Genomic DNA, 24,614 nt, shown 5'->3' with positions numbered 1-24,614 from the left:
ATTGCTTAAGCTGCATTCCATATCTTTTTATGTATTTTATTTTCATTTTTATTCCACTTTAATTTTATTTCCTTGTGATTTCTTCTTTGATCAATGGATAATTTGTTAAATTTTCAAATATTTGGGGATTTCTCAATTTTTGTTGAATTCCAGTTTAATTCTATTGTGATTAAAACACATCCATTGTATGATTTTAATCCTTTTAAATTTATGAGATTTGTTTTATGCCTTACAATATGATCTGTCCTGAAGGATGTTCTCTATGTACTAGAAAAGAATATGTATCCTGCTGTTGTTGGGTGGAGTATTCTGTAGATGGCAATTAGGTAAAGTTAGCTGATAGTGCCAGTCAAGTCTTCTATATTCTTGCTGATTTTTTTATCCAGTCGTTTCATCTATTATTAAGAATGTAGTGTTGAACTCTCCTTCCATTGTTCTTGAATTTTCTATTTCTCTCTTCAATTTTGTTTAACGTATTTTGATGGTGGTGTTAGGTATATATATGTTTCTAATTGTTATATCTTCCTGATGTTGAGACCTTTCTTCTCATTATAAAATGCCTTTTATCATTATAAAATGCCTCATATTATCTCTAGTAATGTTTTTATCTTAAAATCTATTTTTTCTGATATTAGTATAGTTATTTCTGCTCTCTTATGGTTACTGTTTATATAGTCTACCTTTTTTAATTAATTAATTAACTTATTTATTTTTTGAGACAGAGTCTCGCTCTGTCACCCAGGCTGGAGTGCAATGGCGTGATCTTGGCTCACCGCAAACTTCGCCTATCAGGTTCATGCCATTCTCCTGCCTCAGCCTCCCAAGTAGCTGGGATTACAGGCGCCCGCCACTACGCCCGGCTAATTTTTTGTGTTTTTAGCAGAAATGGGGTTTCACTGTGTTAGCCAGGATGGTCTTGATCTCCTGACCGCGTGACCTACCCATCTTGGCCTCCCAAAGTGCTGAGATTACAGGTGTGAGCCACCATGCTGCAGCCTACATAGTCAACCTTTTAAAAAAAAAAATTTTACCTTCAATCTGTGTTTTTGAATCTGAAATATGTCTCTTATTAGGATCTATTTTGTATTCAGTCTGATAATTTCTGCTTTTAATTGGAGTATTTAATCCATTTCCATTATTTGAGATTGTTGATATAATTGACTTTACATGTGCCATCTTGCTGTTTTCCATTTATGTCGTGGCATTTTTGTTCCTCTGTCTCACTTTTCATGCCTTTTTATGTAAAAGAAATATTGTCTAAGGTACTGTTTTCATTGTTTTCTTCTTTTCGTTTCTTTTCTTTTCTTTTGTTTCATACAAGGCCCTGCTCTGTTGCCCAGGCTAGAGTGCAGTGGTACGACTACAGCCCACTGTAGCCTCAACCTCTTGGGCTCAAGTGATTCTCCCACCTTAGCCTCCTGAGTAGCTGGGACTGCAGGTGCATGCCACCACACCCAGCTAATTTTTAAAATTTTTCGTAGACATGGGGTTTCACTGTGTTGCCTAGGATGGTCTTGAACACCTGGGCTCAAGCAATCCTCCCACCTCAGCCTAGCAAAGTGCTGGGATTACAGGCATGAGCCACCACACCCACCCTGTTTTGTTATTTTCTTAGTAGTTTCTTATCACAATACACCTTAACTCATCACAATCTATTTTCAAGTAATACTAACTTAATTCTAGGTTTGTTCGTTTGTTTGTTTTGAGACAGAGTCTCGCTATGTCACTCAGGCTGGAGTGCAATGGTGTGATCTTGGCCTACTGCAACCTCTGCCTCCCAGATTCAAGCGATTCTCCTGCCTCAACCTCCTGAGTAGCTGGGATTACAGGTACCCAGCACCACACATGGGTAATTTTTGTATTTTTAGTAGATACAGGGTTTCACCATGTTGGCCAGGCTGGTCTCAAACTCCTGACCTCAGGTGATCCACCCATCTTGGCCTCCCAAAGTGCTAGGATTACAGCTGTGAGCCACCATGCCTAGCCCTTAATTCTAGTTTAATACAGAAACTTGCTTCAGTACAGTTTCATTCCCCAGTCCTTTGTGCTATTATTATTCTAAATATTATATCTTTATATTTTATAAGCCCAACAATACAGTTGTGTATTTTTGTTTTATGCACTGTCTTTTAAATCAGTTAAGAGAAGAAAAGAGTAATGAATATTTTTTACAGTTATTCATGTAATTACCTTTATTTATGTCTTTTATTTCTTTGTGTGATTTTGAGTTACCATCTGGTATCATTTTATTCCAATCTGAATGACTTCCTTTCTTATTTCTTATAAGGCATATTTGCTCACAACAAAATCTCTTCTCTCTGTTTTTCTCAGAATGTTTAGCTTTGCATGCAGTTTTCAAGGATAGTTTGCTGCATATGGAATTCTTGGTTATCAGTTTTGTTTTGTTTTCTTTCAGCATTTTGAATATATCATCCTACCATCTTCTGGCCTCCATTTTTTTCTGATAAAAACTCAGCTGTTAATCTCATTGTGTTCTCCTGTATGAGATTAGTCATTTAAGTTCAATAATTTTCTTTGACTCTTTTTTATAATTTCTTTTTCTTTATGTATATTTCTATTTGATGAATCATTAACATTATACTTTCCTTTAGCTCTTTATTATTTTTAGTTTGTTTTTTTGTTGTTGTTGTTGTTTTTTGTTTTTTTGAGACAGTGTCTCACTCTGTCACCTAGGCTGGAGTGCAATGGTGCAATCTTGGCTCACTGCAACCTCTGCCTCCCGGATTCAAGCAATTCTCCTGCCTCAGCTTCCCAAGCCAAGTATCTGGGACTATGGGCGCATACCACCATGCCCAGCTAATTTTCATATTTTTAGTAGAGACAGGGTTTCACTGTGTTGGCCAGGCTGGTCTTAAAATCCTGACCTCAAGTGATCCATCTGCCTTGGCCTCCCAAAGTGCTGGGATTACAGGCATGAGCCCCTGTACCCAGACTGTCTTTAGTTCTTGAACATATTTATAAGTCTTTGTCTGCCAAGTCTAATATTTAGGCCCCCTAATATAGAGGCAGTTTCTATGTTTTTTGCTGGTATGGGTCAAACTTTTCTATTTTTTTCATGTATAATAGCTTTTTTGTTGAAAACTACACATTTTAGATAATATACTGGACCAACTCTGAATTCTGTATTTCCATACCATAGGTCCTGGACTAACTCTATAGAGTCTGTCTCCCATTAGTCATGTAGCTACTGATATCTCTTAAGTTTTTTTATTTCTTAATAATTTTTTAATTGTTAAGACAAGTCTCCTGGGGGTTGCACTTGAGTCAACATAGCTTAATGGTGAGCTGAAGATTGATCAGAGGTTTTGCTTAATTCCCTTGAGCCAGTAAGCCTTCCACCTTTTGCCAGTGCATCTCTGTGTTGGTTGGGAAACACATTAAAAATTTAGGTCTTTTACAAGTCTAACTGGGATTTTACTCTCAGTCAGGCCTTCTGATGTTTCCTTTATAAGTGTCCTAGGTTTCGCACTTATCTGGAAATGTGTGGATAGCTAGGAATCCTCCTACTATCCACACTTCTATCCTGTAGTCCCTCCTAAGCATATTTAGCCTTCTAGATTACAGGGAGTATGTGTGAGATTGTCAAGGTTCACTGTGGCTGCCTTATTCCCCAAATTTTCCTATTATATTTCTTTTATTATTATTATTATTATTATACTTTAAGTTTTAGAATACATGTGCACAACGTGCAGGTTTTTTACATATGTGTACATATGCCATGTTGGTGTGCTGCACCCATTAACTCGTCATTTAGCATTAGGTATATCTCCTAATGCTATCCCTCCCCCCTCCCCCTACCCCACAACAGTCCCCGGTGTGTGATGTTCCCCTTCCTGTGTCCATGTGTTCTCATTGTTCAATTCCCATCTATGAGTGAGAACATGTGGTGTTTGGTTTTTTGTCCTTGCGATAGTTTGCTGAGAATGATGGTTTCCACCTTCATCCATGTCCCTACAAAGGACATGAACTCATCATTTTTTATGGCTGCATAGTATTGCATGATGTGTATGTGCCACATTTTCTTAATCCACTCTATCATTGTTGGACATTTGGGTTGCTTCCAAGTCTTTGCTATTGTGAATAGTGCCACAGTAAACATATGTGTGCATGTGTCTTTATAGCAGCATGATTTATAATCCTTTGGGTATATACCCAGTAATGGGATGGCTGGGTCAAATGGTATTTCTAGTTCTAGATCCCTGAGGAATTGCCACACCAACTTCCACAATGGTTGAACTAGTTTACAGTCCCACCAGCAGTGTAAAAGTGTTCCTATTTCTCCACATCCTCTCCAGCACCTGTTGTTTCCTGATTTTTAATGATCGCCATTCTAACTGGTGTGAGATGGTATCTCATTGTGGTTTTGATTTGCATTTCTCTGATGGCCAGTGATGATGAGCATTTTTTCATGTGTTTTTTGGCTGCATAAATGTCTTCTTTTGAGAAGTGTCTGTTCATATCCTTTGCCCACTTTTTGATGGGGTTGTTTGTTTTTTTCTTGTAAACTTGTTTGAGTTCATTGTAGATTCTGGATATTAGCCCTTTGTCACATGAGTAGGTTGCAAAAATTTTCTCCCATTCTGTAGGTTGCCTGTTCACTCTGATGGTGGTTTCTTTTGCTGTGCAGAAGCTCTTTAGTTTAATTAGATCCCATTTGTCAATTTTGGCTTTTGTTGCCATTGCTTTTGGTGTTTTAGACATGAAGTCCTTGCCCATGCCTATGTCCTGAATGGTAATGCCTAGGTTTTCTTCTAGGGTTTTTATGGTTTTAGGTCTAACATTTAAGTCTTTAATCCATCTTGAATTAATTTTTGTATAATGTGTAAGGAAGGGATCCAGTTTCAGCTTTCTCCATAAGACTAGCCAGTTTTCCCAGCACCATTTATTAAATAGGGAATCCTTTCCCCATTGCTTGTTTTTGTCAGGTTTGTCAAAGATCAGATAGTTGTAGATATGCAGCATTATTTCTGAGGGCTCTGTTCTGTTCCATTGATCTATATCTCTGTTTTGGTACCAGTACCATGCTGTTTTGGTTACTGTAGCCTTGTAATATAGTTTGAAGTCAGGTAGCATGATGCCTCCAGCTTTATTCTTTTGGCTTAGGATTGACTTGGCAATGTGGGCTCTTTTTTGGTTTCATATGAACTTTAAAGCAGTTTTTTCCAATTCTGTGAAGAAAGTCATTGGTAGCTTGATGGGGATGGTATTGAATCTATAAATGACCTTGGGCAATATGGCCATTTTCATGATATTCATTCTTCCTACCCATGAGCATGGAATGTTCTTCCATTTGTTTGTATCCTCTTTTATGTCATTCAGCAGTGGTTTGTAGTTCTCCTTGAAGAGGTCCTTCACATCCCTTGTAAGTTGGATTCCTAGGTATTTTATTCTCTTTGAAGCAATTGTGAATGGGAGTTCACTCATGATTTGGCTCTCTGTTTGTCTGTTATTGGTGTATAAGAATGCTTGTGATTTTTGCACATTGATTTTGTGTCCTGAGGGTTTGCAATCCTAGTCTCAGATAAAACAGACTTTAAACCAACAAAGATCAAAAGAGACAAAGAAGGCCATTACATAATGGCAAAGGGATCAATTCAACAAGAAGAGCTACCTATCCTAAATATATATGCACCCAATACAGGAGCACCCAGATTCATAAAGCAAGTCCTTAGTGACCTACAAAGAGACTTAGACTCCCACACAATAATAATGGGAGACTTTAACACCCCACTGTCAACATTAGACAGATCAACGAAGACAGAAAGTTAACAAGGATATCCAGGAATTGAACTCAGCTCTGCACCAAGCAGACCTAATAGACATCTACAGAACTCTCCACCCCAAATCAACAGAATATACATTCTTTTCAGCACCACACCACACCTATTCCAAAATTGACCACATATTTCGAAGTAAAACACTCCTCAGCAAATGTAAAAGAACAGAAATTATAACAAACTCTCTCTCAGACCACAGTGCAATCAAACTAGAACTCAGGATTAAGAAACTCACTCAAAACCGCTCAACTACATGGAAACTGAACAACCTGCTCCTGAATGACTACTGGGTACATAACGAAATGAAGGCAGAAATAAAGATGTTCTTTGAAACCAACGAGAACAAAGACACAACATACCAGAATCTCTGGGACACATTCAAAGCAGTGTGTAGAGGGAAATTTATAGCCACTAAATGCCCACAAGAGAAAGCAGGAAAGATCTAAAATTGACACCCTCACATCACAATTAAAAGAACTAGAGAAGCAAGAGCAAACATATTCAAAAGCTAGCAGAAGGCAAGAAATAACTAAAATCAGAGGAGAACTGAAGGAAATAGAGACACAAAAAACCCTTCAAAAAATTAATGAATCCAGGAGCTGGTTTTTTGAAAAGATCAACAAAATTGATAGACCGCTAGCAAGACTAATAAAGAAGAAAAGAGAGAAGAATCAAATAGATGCAATAAAAAATGACAAAGGGGATATCACCACCGATCCCACAGACATACAAACTATCATCAGAGAATACTATAAACACCTCTACGCAAATAAACTAGAAAATCTAGAAGAAATGGATAAATTCCTCGACACATATACTCTGCCAAGACTAAACCAGGAAGTTGAATCTCTGAACAGACCAATAACAGGCTCTGAAATTGAGGCAATACTTAAGAGCTTACCAATCAAAAAAAGTCCAGGACCAGATGGATTCACAGTCAAATTCTACCAGCGGTACAAGGAGGAGCTGGTACCATTCCTTCTGAAACTATTCCAATCAATGGAAAAAGAGGGAATCCTCCCTAACTCATTTTATGAGGCCAGCATCATCCTGACACCAAAGCCTGGCAGAGACACAACAAAAAAAGAGAATTTTAGACCAATATCCTTGATGAACATTGATGCAAAAATCCTCAATAAAATACTGGCAAACCGAATCCAGCAGCACATCAAAAAGCTTATCCACCATGATCAAGTGGGCTTCATCCCTGGGATGCAAGGCTGGTTCAACATACAAAAATCAGCAAACGTAATCCAGCATATAAACAGAACCAAACACAAAAACCACATGATTATCTCAATAGATGCAGAAAAGGCCTTTGACAAAATTCAACAACCCTTCATGCTAAAAACGCTCAATAAATTAGGTATTGATGGGACGTATCTCAAAATAATAAGAGCTATCTATGACAAACCCACAGTCAATATCATACTGAATGGGCAAAAACTGGAAGCATTCCCTTTGAAAACTGGCACAAGACAGGGATGCCCTCTCTCACCACTCCTATTCAACATAGTGTTGGAAGTTCTGGCCATGGCAATCAGGCAGGAGAAGGAAATAAAGGGCATTCAATTAGGAAAAGAGGAAGTCAAATTGTCCATGTTTGCAGATAACATGATGTATATCTAGAAAACCCCATCGTCTCAGCCCAAAATCTCCTATTATATTTCTTGCAAGTCTACAGGTTTATTTCTTGTACCTGCCAGTATCATGGTCTCAAGCCAGCTGAGATGTTGGCCTTTCCTGGGGTATGCACACCATTCCAAATCAAATTAGCCTCCTCCAGCTGTGGAGCTGCTCGTTTCGGGGAATTTTTCTCCCCTTTTAGAACTACCAAGGTAATGGAACCTGAAAGAGGAGGCTTTGCTCAAAATTACTTCAATTAGCTACTTTGTTATTAATGAATATTAATATTTTTTCTGACTTTTTGGCAGTGAACATCTTTATGAAGATTTCACTTCTTACCATGTGTATTAGTTTTCTAGGCTTGCCATAACAAATTATCACAAATTTCGTGGCTTAAAACAACAAAAATTGCTTCTCTGATATTTTAGGAGGCCAGAAATCTGAAACCAGAGCATCAACAGTATTGGTTTCTTCTGGGAGTTTTGAGAGAGAATCTATTCCATGCCTCTTTCCTAGCTTCTGGTGGCTGCCAGCAATGCTTAGCCTAGCAACATCTCTCCAATCTTTGTTGTCACGTGGCATTCTTCTCTCTGTGTCTGTGTATCTGAACTTCCTTCTCCTTTCTCTTATAAAGACAGAAGTCATTGGATTTAGGACCCACTGTAATCTAGTATGACCTTATCATAACTAATTACATCTTCAGAGATCCTGTTTCCAATTGAGCTCACATTCTGAGATTCTGGTAGACATAAATTTTGGGGGACACTATTCAATCCAGTATACCATTCGTTATGAAGTAGCACCTGAAAATCAGTATGGTCTCTGGTGTTGATTAGGTTATCTTTTTGTGAAAATTAATTTGAAAATGAATGGAACAGCAAGCTAACTTGACCTTTTTTCGTTTGGGTGGTTCTTTAAGTTAAAATAATTCACACCCACTTTTTTATTGTTTTTTTTCATACTATTAAGAAAAAGGCAGAGAGATCTACGGACAGGAAAGTGTTGGCAGAACCTTACACTTCTCATTCTGACTTACATGTCTGCTTTTAATCTAGAGCCAAATAACTATCGGACCATGCATGGCCGGGCGGTAAATGGCAGCCAGTTGGGAAAGGATTACATCCAGCTGAAGAGCCTGTTGCAGCCCATCCGGATTTATTCCAGAGCCAGCTTATATGGCCCTAATATTGGGCGGCCGAGGAAGAATGTCATCGCCCTCCTAGATGGGTAGGTCAGATTATTTAGCTTTTCTTATGACATCGTTCATTTAATGAATTAATGTATTTGCATTTCTCTTGGTTATTTATTTATTTATTTATTTTGGTCTTAAGAAAAAAGGAGGGACTCTTTCCATAGTGGCTTCACCCACTCTAAGTCAGAGATTCTCCATCTTTCTCATCTTTCTAGGCCTTCCATAGTCAACAGGGGGTGGTGGGATGGGGAAGGTATATCACAATCTCTAGGATGGGTTGGAAAGGAAACATTGTTTGAAAAACCACAATTAATATTATGCATCTTATAGCATCATTTTATATTTTTTAAAACAAAAAAAAATTACTCTATACCAGTGTCCTCTTGTAGAAAGTGAAGCTTTACAAAATCTTGGCCAGCAAAGCGGGGTTAAAAAGTTGAAAAACACTACAAATACTGGTAGCTTAAAGGTCTTAATAGGCCTATTAGCAGATATTCTAGAGAATTGCTACCACTTTTCCTATTTAGTTTTGACTGAATCTGACAATCATTTTTTAAAATTATGCAAGGCAAGGAAAGATACTGATCAGGAATTTTTCTTTTATGTGTCAGAAAAAAAAATAGAGATTTATCTCTCTTAATGTGTATGTACTAAATATACAGTGAAATATAACTAGAAACACATAAACATCCCCAGCAACTTGAACTAACAATAACAAAAATGTCAGCACTCTAAATTACCAGCTCTGTATTCCTTTCTAATCCTCCTGGTTATACAGATATAATTTTACATAGTTGTGATCATTGTATATGCATCATTTTGAGTGCTGCATTTTTTACTCATTGCTTCACATGACCCTTTCCTTATTTCTACATAGTTCTCATATTGTCATTCTTGATAGCAATAAAATATACCGTTGCATTAGTGCACCAAAGTCTGCCTAAGCATTCCCTCACTGTTGGGCATTGGACCGTTTCCAAATTTTGCTTGTAATATATAGCACAGCTATAAACATTTTTATACAAATCGGTTATTTATTTCTTTTGAATTACATCCTTGGGCTATATTCCAAAAAGTAGGGTTTCTTGGTCAAAGTATATGATAATTTTTATGGCTTTTATATTTGTTGCCAAATTTTTTTCAGAACAATTTCATCAGGTTTCAGGGCAGCAATGTATTAGTATATCTTTTTCCCCAATATCTATAGCAATAAATGTTGTCAATTTTATTAATTTACCCTATTTTAATTAATGCAAGATCATGTTGCATGGTTGTTTTAACTTGAATTCTGTTAACTATGAAAAGAACTCAGCATTTTCAAGTCCTTATGTTTCCTCTTATCCTCCAAATTTGGTTAGTAACACAACCAAATCCTTATGTTTCCTCTTATCCCCCAAATTTGGTTAGTAACGCAATAACCATTTTGCCTGAGACCCAGACATGGAAGCCGTTTTAGATCAGTCTTTTCCTTTGTTCACACACTCAATTAGTTATTAAGTACTGTAATTTCTGATTTCTTATTATCCCTCATATCCCATTTTCTTTTCATTTTTATTTTAAACCTTATTTTATTTTCAACCTTATTGTTTTTAATCCTAAGTGATTTCTTGGTATCTAGCTAGCCTCAAACTCTAATAATTTTTCCATATAGATTCCTGAGTAGTTATTTTCTATTGTTGTTTTTTAAACACAGAGTCTCACTCTGTCAGCCAGGCTGGAGTGCAGTGGCATGATCTCGGCTCACTGCAACCTCCGTCTCCTGGGTTCAAGCAATTCTCCTGCCTCAGCCTCCCGAGTAGTTGGGATTACAAGTGTGTGCCACCATGCCTGGCTAATTTTTGTATTTTTGGTAGAGATGGGGTTTCGCCGTGTTAGTCAGGCTGGTGTTGAGCTCCTGACCTCAGGTAATCCACCCGTCTCGGCCTCCCAAAGTGCTAGGATTACAGAGTAGTTTTTTCTTCTTCTTCTTCTTCTTTTTTTTTAATGCAACATCTGGTCAAGTCACTTCTGCTTGAAATCCAAACCCTTTCAGATGCACTCATGATGTTTAGGGTCTGCGCCTGCCTAAATTTGCAGCTAATAAGCAGTGATAACCCCTTGCCCTCTAATTACATCTAACTACATCAAAGTACAGTAAATTTTTAATGTAAATTTTGGAAGATACCCTACTCTTTTATACCTTTACATCTTTTAATTTTGTTTCATTCTGTTAAGAATACCAGCCTCTCGTTTTTCTCCTTTCTCTAGATCTTCTCTGACATGCTGAGGCAGGATTTCTTAGGGCCTCCTCTGTCCTTGCATGGCACTGTATTTTTCTGCTATAGCACTTATCAAATTGATGATAACATTTGTTTATATATCTGCCAGCCATTATAAACCACAGAGTAGGGTCAGGACCCCATTTGTTTTATTCATTCTATATCTTCAGAATCTAGGAACATAGTAAGTGTGTTATAAATGCTTGTTGAATGAGTAGTATCTGTCTTATTCAACAACTGATTTTAAGGTCATCTAACGTAAAAACAGTATGCATAATTGTAATTATGAAGCATTGAAAAGCATTGTATAAATAATGATTTGAATGGCTTATGTTGATTTTATAAATCATGACTAACTTCAGTTTTATGAAACTATACCAATGTCTAAGTTTTTAAAAAATTTTATTGATACATAAAAATTGTACGTATTTGTTGTACATATTTATGACAATTTTTAAATTATTTCTTTGTGTGGGAACATTCCAAATCTCATCTAGCTATTTGGAATATACAATAAGCCACTGTTAACTATTGTCACACTACTGTGCTATTGAACACTAGAACTTATTCCTTCTATCTAACTGTGTTATTGTACCCATTAACCAACCTCTCTTCATCCTCCCTCTCTCCTTCCCTTCCTAGCCTCTGGTTACCACCAATTCTCTACCTCCATGAGGTCCACTTTTTCATTTGCTCCTATATGTGCATGAGAACATACAATAGTTGTCTTTTTGTGCCTGGCTTGTTTCACTTAATATAATGTCTTCCAGTTCCATCCGTGTTGCTGAAAATGACAGAATTTCACTCTTTTTATGGCTGAATAGTATTCCATGTGTATATATACTACATTTTCTTTATCCATTCATCCTTTGATGGACACAGGTTGATTCCATATCTTGACTATTGTGAATATTGCTGAAATAAACATTGAGGTGTGCATAATCTTTTTGATATACTGACTTCCTCTATTTTGGATACATACCCATAGGTGGGATTGCTGGGTAAGCTTTTTTACTGAGGTAGTTACAGAACTAAACAGGACTGTCTTTCCAGTTAGGATATGAACTCTATGAAGACAGAGATAGAATCTTCATGTTCGTATTTAGTATCTTCAGGGATCAGCCTGTGGCCAGGAAAATGGGAATTACTTAATAAAGTGCCTATTTTATTGTTTTCATTTCCTTATTTGGGAACTGGCTATTCTTAATCATCAGTTTTATCTAAAGGCATGAGAATTACTATTTAGAGTTATATCAGTTTCTTGTTTTTCTTTTGTAAACTTTTATGCATCATCTATGTAATGACAATTTTATCTTAATCTAGTGCTTTTCTTGTGTGTGTCCTAAAACATGTTTTTATTGTTTTAGAATTTTCTTTTCATTATGGTTTTTCTTGTCTCATATTGTTCAACAAGCTCTGCCTACAAAATAGAAATCCTAGTCAAAAGGAGATTTATCTAAAAAAATTATATATCCAATAACAGAGAAAAACCTATACCTCTACCTTGACAAATCTACTTAGTCCCTAATTTTTAAAAATGAGTACAGGCAAACCTCATATTTATTGTGCTTCACATATATTGAATTTTTTATAAATTGAAGGTTTGTAGTACCTCACTTTATGTCTCTGTGTCACATTTTGGTAATTCTTGCAACATTTCACGCTTTTTCATTATTATTATATCTATTATGGTGATCTGTAATCAATGATCTTTGATGCTGCTATTGTAATTATTTTGGAGCGCCATGAACTATAAGATCACAAACTTAATCAACAAATGTGTGTTCTGTCTGCTCCACCCACCAGCCATTCTCCCATCTCTCTCCCTGTTCTCAGGCTTTTCTATTCCCTGAGATGCAACAATATTAAAATTACACCAATAAATAACACTACAATGGCCTCTGAGTGCTCAAGTGAAAGACTTACATGTCTCTCACTTTAAGGCAGAAGCTCAATACGATTAAGCTTAATGAGGAAGGCATTTTGAAAGCCATGACAGGCTGAATGCTAGGCTTCTTGTGCCAAACAGTTAGCCAAGGTGTGAATGTAAAGGTAAAGTTCTTGAAGGAAATTAAAAGTGCTACTTTAGTGAACACAAGAATGATAAGAAAGTGAAACAGCCTTATTGCTGCTATGGAGAAGGTTGTAGTGATCTAGATAGAAGATCAAACCAGCCACAATATTCCCTAAGCCAAATCCTAATCCAGGACAAGACCCTAACTCTCTTCAATTCTATAAAGGCTGAAGAGGTGAGGAAGTTACAGAAGGAAAGTTGGAAGCTAGCAGAGGTTTGTTTATGAAGTTTAAGGAAATAAACTATCTCCATAACATAAAAAGTACAAGGGAAGCATCCAGTGCTCTACAGAGGATGCAACTAAGATAATTAATGAAAGTGACTAAACAACCGATTTTCAATATGGATGAGACATCCTTCTCTTGGAAATCTGAAACTCTGAAAATCGTAGGGTCTCTATGAATTATGTTAAATCTGCTCCACCTGTGCTCTATAAATGGAACAATACAGCCTGGATAACAGCATATCTGTTTACAGCATGGTTTACTGAATAGTTTACACCCACTACTGAGACCTACTGCTCAGGAAAAAAAGATTCTTTTCAAAATATTACTGCTCATTGACAATGTGCCTGGTCACCCAAGAGCTCTGTTGGAAATGTACAAAGAAATTAATTTTTTAAGGCTGCTAACTCACCCTCCATTCTGCAGCCTAGAGATCAAGGAGTAATGTTGACTTTCAAGTCTTATTATTTAAGAAATACATTATTTGAGAAGTACATTTTATAAGGCCATAGCTGCCATAGATAGTGATTCTTTCTCTGATGGATCTGGGCAAGGTTAATTGAAAACCTTCTGGAAAAGACTCACCATTCCAGATGCCATTATGAACATTTGTGATTCATGGGAAAAGGTTGAAATAGCATTATTTTTTTTAATTAATTAATTAATTAATTAATTTTTTTATTATTATACTTTAAGTTTTAGGGTACATGTGCACATTGTGCAGGTTAGTTACATACGTATACATGTGCCATGCTGGTGTGCTGCACCTAATGCTAGATGAAATAGCATTATTAACAGGAGTTTGGAAGAAGTGGACTCTAGCCCTTGTGGATGACTTTGAGGGATTCAAGACTTCAGTGGAGTAAGTAACTGCAGATGTGGTGGGCATAGCAAGAAAACTGGAATTAGAAGTGTAGCCTGAAAATGTGACTCGATTGTTGCAATCTCATGATAGAATGTGAATAGATGATGAGTTGCTTATAAATGAGCAAATAAAAAGGTTTCTTGAGATGGAATCTACTCCTGATGAAGATTCTCTGAACAGTGTTGAAATGATACAAAAGGATTTAGAATATTACATAAACTTAGTTGATAAAACAGTGGCAGAGTTTGACGGGATTGACTCCAATTTTGAAAGAGTTTCTACTGTGGGTATAATGCCATCAAACAGCATTGAATGCTACAGAGAAGTCTTCCATGAAAGGAAGAATCACTTAATGTGGCAAACGTCCCTGTTGTTTTATTTTAAGAAATTGCCACAGCCATCCCAGCCTTCTAGTAATCACCACCTTGATCAGTCAGCAGCCATCCATATCAAGGCAAGACCCTCTATCAGCAAAAAGATTATGACTCACTGAAGGCTCAGATGATCGTTAGCATTTTTAGCAATAAAGTATTTTGAATTAAGGTATATACATTGTTCTTTTAGACATAATGCTGTTGCATACTTAATAGACTATGGTATAGTGTAAACATAACTCTTATATGTACTGAAAAACCAAATAATTTGTGTGACTCTCTTTATTGTAATATTCACTTTATTGCAGTGGTCTGGAACTGAACCTGCAATACCTCTGTGGTATGCCTGTAGAGAGCCAAAGATCACAAGACACAAAAAAGAAATCAGTAGCATGAAAGATAAAAACCAAGGTAAATTAAACAATTGACCCAAGAAGAATTATAATTCAAGATCCAGTGCTTTAAAAATAAAAATCTGTAATTGGTATCCTTATAATGATATAGAAATATATGGTATTTATGGAGTAAAAGCAATTTCCATGAAAAAGCTATGAATCAGTACAAAAAGATCATTTTGAAAGTAAATATATTCTTGCTGAAATTTTCTAATAAAGTTTAAGGAGTGATTTCTTAGATACAACACTAAAGGCAAATGTGATAAAATATATCAATGATAAATTGGACTTTACCAAAACTAAGAACTTTTGTATGTCGAATGACACCATCAAGAATGTGAACAGATAACATGCAGAATAGGAGAAAATATTTGCAAGTCATATATCTGATAAGAGAATGGTATCCAGAATATATTTAAAGAATTCTTACAACTCAACAATGAAAAGACAAATTACCTAACTAAAATATGGACAGAAAGGATATGAGTGGACATATTTACCAAGTTATACAAATGGCCAATAAGCACGTGAATAGATACTTAACATTGTTAGTTGTTAGGGAAATGCTAATCAAAACCACAGCGAGATACCACCTCACATCCACTAAAATAGCTATAATCAAAAAGACATACAATAACAAGTATTGAAGAGGATGTAGAAAAATTGGAACCCGTATACAATGCTAATGGGAATATAATATGGTTCAGCTGCTTTGGAAAACAGTCTGGCAATTACTTAAAATGTTAAATGTAGTTAACATAAGGCTAAGCACTTCCTAAGAGAAATAAAAACATATATCCACACAAAAACTTGTACACAAATATTCATAGCAGTAGTATTCATAATAGCTAAAAAATAGAAACAATCCAAATGTTCATCACTTGATTAATAGATAGGGAAAATGTGGTATATCCATACAATTAAATATTATTAGACAATGAAAAGAAATGAAGCACCAATACATGTTATAACATGGGTAAACCTTAAAAATATTATGGTCACTGAAGGAAGCCAGTCACAAAAGGCCATACGTTGTATGGTTCCTTTTATATTAAATGTCACAAATCAATAGAAACAAAACATAGTTTAGTAGTTGCTTAGGGCTGGTGAAGATTGTGGGGAAATGAAGAGTGTCTGTAATGGATACAGGGTTTCTTTTTGGAATGATGAAATATTCTAGAATTAGATTGTTAATGGTTGCACAACACTTACAATATAATAAAAACTACTGAATTGAACACTTCTCTGAGTGAATTGTATGATATGTAAATTTTATTTCCAAAAAGCGTTTAAGAGTCTAATAAAATATTTAGAAGATAAAAGATAAAGCTCCTATACACCGAGCTTTATACAGAGACAGAGAAATATTATCGATATAGAGAATCAATTAAGGATATCCAACAGCTGGCTTATAGGACAGCCAGATCCCAAAACAAGAAAGAGAACTATAGTTACAGAAAGAATGAAAACTTTACCAACCTTGACAATATAAAAGTAAAGGGACAGTTGATAGAAATAGAAGGTAGAAATGGAGAGAAGAAATACCATATGTGAGGGGTGATATCCTTACATAATATATGATGATTCAGAAAATATTGTCTAAACTATTAGAATAATAAATGGAGAGGTAAAGGAGAAGGGACCCAGTAAACCAAGCACATGGAATTTGCTTGACTCTTGGTTAGAATGACTTATGGCAGCACTTTCTTAAGTATGCTCTGGAGAATATCACTTCTACAGGATATTAACATTATGTGGAGGAAAAAAAAATAAAATGTTCCATGGTCAAGTAAGCTTGAGAAATGCTGGGATCCACACATTTACTGAAACACTTACCTGTGCTTTTAATATATTAGTTTACATTCGGAATCTCCAAGAAGGGGATTTAGCATGAAGAATTTTCTGAATTTTTTTGACCACAGCATCTTACTTTTAGAGACCATCTTGAGGGATTAATGTTCCACTAACATGTTTGGATCACATTGACTTCGAATATGCACTCTGGTTTCGGTGGGTGATGGCAGTAAAGGAAACATTAAAAAAAGAATTACAATTTGGAGGATTCAGAGAACCTGGATTGCCTCAGTACCCTCGTTACTACTCTGCTTGAGTGCATCTTGTTCCCCTCCTATCTGTTCACTCAGTTGCCAGAAGAATCATTTACAAACCTAGTTCATATGATGTCAGTCACTTGCTAAAGATGCTTTAATGACTTTTCATTTCTCTTAGAATAACATGTAATCTCTTGACCATGGCCTGCAGGGCTCTACAATGAATGAGCTGACGTCTATCCAGATCTTCATTTTTATCTTCTACCACATTCTCTTTGTCTTACCTCACTCAGTCCTCATGGGCCTGGTTATGTGCTAAGCTAGTACCATGCTAGAGCAGTCTCCTCCCCACATGGCTGGTTTCTTCTCATCCATCAGAGTGCTTTCTTGAGTCATCTGGCGAAGTAATTCTCTATCTAAACTAATAGGCTATAGATAGTTATACTTTCTAACTATATATTTATTGTTTGTTTGCTTGTCCTTTATAGATTATAAATTCCATGAGGGCAAGAAGTATGTTGTATTTACTATTGTATATGCAGTGCTAGCAACAAGCCTAGTACATAATAGGTACTCCAGTTTGTTGAATGAGTGAATAATGAAGAATGGAAGTTAATCCAACATTCTACAGAATTGCTAGTGGAATATTCTAACCTGAACCTGTGTTAGAATAGAAAGCTAGACAGTTTTCTGCTCCTATCATGGCTCAGAAAGCTATGGGAAGCATTTAAATTTGATCAAAGGAGATAGAAGCAGGACAAAACTAGGAAGCAAACAATGGTCTTTGCCATCACGGCAGACCACATGATATATGCTATATGTTCAATAAAGCACAAATAGAAAAATTGCCATTTTATATCCAGATTTCTGTCTTTAGTTGTGTCTAATCACCAACACTTCTACTAAGTGCCTAATCCTGATTTATCGATTCCATCTTTTCCTCAAAGCATGGGTAGGTATGAAAGCTGTATAAGTGGATGAGGATGGAAATTTTACTGTATTCCTATACACAGACTTCAATTGTGACTTTTATGGGCCCAAGACACTTTTGACTTCATGAGTCCCTTCCTTAAAGACATATTAAAAATTATATTTACACTCCATTGGTATAAAGACATATAACAATTTTTTTCAACCTTAAACTGTTTTTTTTCAACCTTAAACTGTTTTTTTTCTTCTAATTTTAACAACAACAACAAAAATACTGTCATTATAATGGAGGATATTTCTCTCTGTCTCTAATACCAGAAAAGTCAGTCTGTCGAACATTGGAGATGGAGGCTGGAGTCCTGAAACATAGACTTCGATTTGACACTTTACTGGTCAGATGGTCTTGAGAAATATTCTTCCTCACTTTCTTATTTTCCAGTTTTTCCTCTTTTCCCTCTTCTTTCCCTCACAACTCTGCTTTCCCCTCCAAGAATGCTCTCCCCTTATAGGTGCTGCTAAGATCAGAATTTGTCAGAAGTATAGTCCATGGTCCTCCTGCATTAGAAGCACCTAGAGGGATTGCTAAGCATGCAGCATGATTCTTAGGCTCCAGCTCAGACCTCCTGAAGCAGATGTGTGGGGATGTGAGCCAGATATTGGCATTTTGAATAAAGACCTCAAATAATTCTTTACACACTAATGTATGAGAACCACTACCCTGTAATATAGGCAAAGCAAGTTTTATTATCTTTATTTTACAGATCAAAGAATGTAGGTGCACAAATATTAAATGATTTACAAAGCTCAAAAACCAGAACCAAGAAGAGGAAACTGACATTTATTGAGTGCCAACAGTGTACCAGGCACTACCTTTGTTTCTCGTTTTCTTGTTAATTCTCACAACACTTTTGGGAAATAGGTTCTGTTCTTTCCATATGACATGGATCAAGGAAGTTAAACAACTTACCCAAGGTCACATGGCTAATGAACTGTGGAGCCCGGTCACAAATCAGATAAGTGTCTGACTCTGGGGCCCATGCTCTTGCTATTCAGTGATGCAATTTTTCTGAATCTTCATATTTCAATTAAGCTAAATAGTCTAGCATACAAAATAAAATACAGTTCTTCTCAACCTCAGTTCCTCAATGTTCACACTTACAGTCAGGTTTATAGCAGGGCTTGAGCTCCAAAAGAAAAAGTTTGCTTTTTCATGTGAAATAAATAACAAAATCCTGATGCATTTTTCCTCCTTCTCACCAGGCTTTACAGCCAGGTCAAATCATTTCAGGTTATTAGAGCCTTCTTTGCTTGAATCCAAGTCTTTACAACTTCCTCAGCAGCATTTTGGACTGTCAAGGGGTGTGTATCATGATCTTCTAACCAGCACCTTCCAGCTCCAGCCAGAGCTTTCCAGATCTCTTTCATCATCTTTTCTCATCATCCCCCATTTCCCTGTCTTTTTCTTCTTTCCAATCGAGCAAATCTATTTGGTCCTCCTATATGTGTTATTCTCTCACATCTGCCTCTATCTTGTTCCAGACATTGTCCTATAGCCTCCCATCTCTCAACCCTTCACTGGCAGCAAATAGGCTTCATCTTGGGTGCCAGTTTTAGTAAACAGGGCCTGGCACTCTATCTTGAGAAAAACTCTTAGGCCAATTGTGAGATAAATGAGGGAGTATTGAGCTCTCTTACTATAGGCTCAGCAAAAAGGAACAACACCACATGTAGTACAAATTTGCCAACTCTGCATGGTTATAACAAGGGCTTTAGAATCAGAATTGGGTTTGAATCCCAGCTCTGCAATTAACTCCCTGTGTGATCTTGAGCACAGTTTCTTATCTAGAAAATGAGATTAATAATACCAACCTTATAGAGTTGTAAAATAGATAATCTGCTTACCAAATGCCTGTCAGTTGGCAAATGGTAATTAACTTATTTTTTCCTTTCTTCATTCAGGATTCTCCTTAAATTAAACTGCAAGGAAGTAACTTTTATCAACAAGATGGATTGGTTGAAGAGTCTCACCCATCTTAATTCCTGTATATTTAAGCCTCTATAAACCTATCAAACTAAGGGAAACATAAGCTCCAAGGGAAGCCTAAATAGAGATCTGCACTAGCCATTAAATTCGACAAACATATAACTATATACTTTTTATTGGTCTACTGCCAATGTGATATTATTAATATACATAAATAGGGATGGGGAGAGGAGAGGCAAGGAGTGAGTAAAGGAGAAAGAAATGGAGGACCGAAGGTGAGGGAGAGAAGGAGAAAGGGAGAAAGAGAGAGAGAGGTCAATATTTCATTTCTTCTATGTAGCACCCAGTCTAGCTCGACATACAATTAACCATGAAAAAGTAAGTGGCTTTGGACCAAATGAAAGATGCCCCAAAATGTTGTTTATCTAGAGTTCAGCCTGGTTTACTATAACTCAGGATGAATTATTTTCTCACAAGCTTTCCCTAGGCTTTTGTGTAGAACGGCTGTCACATCTTATTTGTGTTAGTTAACATAACCAAAGATTCTCTTTGTGGACAGGAAAGATCAGGCTGCTATGCTCTTATTAAAGTATGTACTCAGTTAGATATCCAGTTCCTGGTGAAGGATTTATCCCCTTTCCTGGGAGCAAACTTCAGAAATCAGATTTTAGGGTTGCAATCTGTGATCCAGAAGTAGAAATCAAACCCCAAAGACCATGAGTAAAGATGGGCTTTATTATAATAGAGAGCTGTGATATGCCCTGGGAGAGAAGGCTCAACAATATTTCAGATACATCATATGTGCAGGTGGATAACAAAGGAAAGAAATTCTCCCAGATTTGGAGTCCCCTGTTGGGTGGGGGTAGGAACTCTCACAATGAAAGGAGATATTTTGTTATTTTCTATAGTAGCAGAATGGCCCTGATGGGAAGGCCCCCAAATACCAAAATGTCTGCCTGGCACTGGCCAATTTCATTAGATACAGGCCCTGTCCTCTTCCCTCTCTTACACTTTTCTGTGTGACTGAAGATCAGCATGAGGGCAAAGACCCCTTGTCCTCTGAGATCATAGTCCAGATTTCTGTCACCATAATTCAGCTATGGAAACATCCAACCTTGGAAAACCAAGATCTTCCACTCTTGTCAGTATTCACAGCCTGAGTCATCATTAACTTGTACCTTCATAGACCTAAATCTAGGGATTAGAATGGAAGTGAATGGTAGAAAGTCCTTGGATAATACCAGACCCTAAACAGAATTTCACTCTCCCAGTGGAATTTCACTCCTGACAGCACTATTCCATGTGCATGTTATTCCACCTCTAATATTACTGTTGCTGAGCATTTTGCAGCTGTGTTGAAGTTGTTCATTTATGTGGTTTGGGCCAGTTTCCGAGAAACAGGCAGAACTAGAGAGCAGAACAATCTATCAATGTTAGATTTGAACAAAGAAAATAATGATCTTTTTGGAATTGTCCTCCACAGTGTCAATACAGATATAAAAATGGAGTATAGGAATGGTATAGATTTCTGCATATAAGATATAGAAAGCCTAATGTTCAGGGAAGGTTCATGGGGGCAGGGAGAATACTCCAAACTCATTGACTGTAATAGCTGTTCTTTGGAATTGTATCTAATTATTTTTCTTCATGAGTTATTTCTGTGGTTGGCTTTCCTTTTCTAGTTTTTAAAAAATATAAATATTATTCGAAGACTTCTGGAAACAGAATAGTTGTCCTATTTTAGATGAGATCTTTCTAAAAAGAGAAGGATGTGTTTGGTCATCTTGCTAGAATTTGGAAATGCATATTTTGTTTGACATTGTTTGCAAATTTGATTTTTTCCTCCTCAAACTAAGTGTAGAAATGCTTCCATATGGTTGAAGTTGATCTCATCATTTTGTTAGGAAGGAAAAAGGAAAAAATGTAGCTTACAGCAATTTTTACATGAGCACATACTTAATAATGGTGTTTCCTCAAAGTTAGCTAAAACAACTTTTCTACTGCTTCAATATACCACTAAGGTTAAAAAATACTATAATTTGTCTAAAAATATTAAATTGTGATTGAAATTTTTTTTTTTTTTTTTGAGACAGAGTCTCACTCTGTCGCCCAGGCTGGAGTGCAGTGGCGCGATCTCGGCTCACTGCAAGCTCTGCCTCCTGGGTTCAGGCCATTCTTCTGCCTCAGCCTCTCAAGTAGCTGGGACTACGGGCGCCCGCCACCACGCCCAGCTAATTTTTTGTATTTTTAGTAGAGACAGGGTTTCACATTGTCAGTGAGGATAGTCTTGATCTCCTGACCTCGTGATCCGCCCACCTCAGCCTCCCAAAGTACTGGGATTACAGGCGTGAGCCACCGCGCCCGGCCTGAAATTTTTTAAATATAATGAAACTAAACTACATTTTAATATTTTGATTTCTTATACAGAATATTAGGTGAGGATCTGACTTTAATTTTTTTCCCAAGTAGACAACAAATCACATAGCATATTTCAAAATGCTTCAGTTTTTCACATACTGAATTCCTTTTTATGTAATAAATTCTTATATAGTTTTTTAAATTTTATTCCATAGATCTCCTTACTAAATCTTGAATGTTTTAATCATTACAAATTTCATGATAATATATGGTAGATCCAATAAATGCCCCTTCATTATTCCAATTTTTCAAAATTTTCTTGGCTTCTTCCAGATGAATGTTAGAATGGTTTTGTAAAGCTTGAAAAATATCTGCTGGGGCTTTTTATTCGAATTTCATTAAGCCTATAAATTGGTTTAAGAAGAATAATTGATTTTCCTCTGTAGGATCATGGTAGCTCTTTTTCTATATCAGATTTTAAAATATTTTTCTGTAAACTATATACTATTCTACTTATGGGCTCAGGATATTTCCTATTTAATTATAGATATTATGGATTTTCTTTGAGATGTAGGGTGCAGATGTGGAGAGAATACAATAACGGTACTTTAAATATCACTAACATTTAAATAATAGTTTTCTCATTTTTTATATAATGTTCCTTTAGTTAATAGAACATTATATGAGGACTTAATTCTCACATATAGCAGAGAAAACTATTCAGTGCATATGAGGATCTCCTGATTATAGTGTCATGAAGGACCAGTTTCCAATTTTCAACATGCCAAATTAGAAATGTTCTGAATTGCCTGTCCAGAGACTTTTAGCCAAGTAGGGCATTAATGATTTATTTGGTCTTAATTTTCTTATGAATATAGGGCTGTTAATATCAATGACTAGTATTTCAAGTTATTTGAGGCATATTCAGAAGGACTGGAATATATTTACCAGCAGTGGCATTGAAAGTCCTCTCCTGGGTCTCATCTTGGATAATAGCATTCATTATTGCAATTAAAATTTTGGCATTCCCTTCTTTCTCTTGAGCACACCAACAGTGTTTCTAAAGTGGGCCTTTTTTTTTTTCATTCCTACATTTCAAAGCCTCCCATGTCTCTGTAGTAATCTCTTGCCAGCTTATCTTCACCAGTATCTTTCATTTCAGTATTTAGCCAGATCCTGAAATGCAAATCTGATCCTGAGAATCCCTTGTGTGTGTTTAAAGATGGAATAAATTCAACAAACATACGTGGAAGACGAGCTGGCTATATTTTACAATATTATGTTGGGTGCTAATCATACAAAGGTAAATAGGACCTGGACTTGTACCTTGTTGTTAAGGGTAAAGGCCAGACTTATAAAGGCAACACAGGGTAGCTCCTAGTGATCTGACCAACCTGACCTCCTGCCATTCCCTTACTTGTTGCCTGACATCTAGCCATACTGGACTTCTGTGAACAGCTCATTTTGACTCTTCCTTGTTTTGCTCATGCTATTCTTTGCCTGGGCTGCTCCTCCTGGCAAAATCCTACCCTTCTTTCAATCTCATATTCAACATTGTAGACAATATGAAGGTTTTCTTAATCTGTATTCCTTCTTCTGACACCATAAGGCAGACCTAACTGCTCCTCTTACTGAGGTCCTCTTACTGTACTACTGGTACAAACTAATAATCTGTTACAGCACACAGAAATTTTGGTATGTCCTTGTCCACATTTCTGTCTCCTGGGCTTCATTGTGGTTGTCTTGTAGCAGAGGCCCTGAGCCAGTCATCTTTTGATACCTGCATCCAGCACATTGTCTTACAATAAGTATTGAAGGGCTCAAGTCTGTGAGAGGAAGCTAACAAGCAAAGAAGGTGCTCCAGCTTTTTCCTTTTTCTAATCAATATGGTAGCGTTTTCTCCAAGCAAAAATTCAGCTAATTTTTTGTATCTTAGAGTTTACTATACTTCCTAGCCTCAGTGAAAACAGCTTGGAGGCAGCATAAGATACTGGAAAGATGGTCGGATTTGGAATCAGAACCTGAGTTTAGCCTGCACTAACTACATGAATTTGAGCAAGTCTCATAATCTCACAACCTCCTCCACTGAAATACAGAAATATCTACCTTACTGGATTGTTTTGAAGACTATGGGAAGCTATACATATAAGAAACTGAAAAGCATTTTATGACAAAGCTCTATTAATGTCAGTATTGTTTTCATTATGGTTATTTGTATATGATTATGAAACAGTTTTACATAAAATATTTCTTTTGTTTTGAATTTTACTTTAAGTTCCAGGATACAAGTGCAGGACATGTAGGTTTGTTACGTAGGTCTACGTGTGTCATGGTGGCATCCTGCACCTATCAAACCTGTCATTTAGGTTTTAAGCCCGGCATGCATTAGCTATTTATGCTAATGCTCTCCCTCTCCTCGCTCCCCCACCCCGTGACTGGACCCAGTGTGTGTTGCTCCCCTCCCTGTGTCCATGTGTTCTCATTG

At 36.6% G+C, this 24,614-nt stretch overlaps 1 protein-coding gene across 4 annotated transcripts in view; it reads left to right on the top strand.

The window, feature by feature from the left end:
- The window catches only part of HPSE2 (heparanase 2 (inactive)), an 840,195-nt gene that overhangs the window by 557,952 nt on the left and 257,629 nt on the right, over positions 1 to 24,614 (top strand). For all 4 annotated transcript variants that reach the window (XM_019034330.3, XM_004049925.4, XM_019034328.3 and 1 more), the window contains one exon: positions 8,480 to 8,651. In XM_019034330.3, coding sequence (XP_018889875.1) covers positions 8,480 to 8,651 — 172 coding nt within the window. The remainder of the gene's footprint in view (positions 1 to 8,479; positions 8,652 to 24,614) is intronic.

The sequence above is a fragment of the Gorilla gorilla genome, chromosome 8, assembly GCF_029281585.2.
Source record: "Gorilla gorilla gorilla isolate KB3781 chromosome 8, NHGRI_mGorGor1-v2.1_pri, whole genome shotgun sequence".
Lineage (NCBI taxonomy): Eukaryota > Metazoa > Chordata > Mammalia > Primates > Hominidae > Gorilla > Gorilla gorilla.
Note: the sequence above shows the minus strand (reverse complement) of the source record. Positions and strands in the feature narration are given on the sequence as shown.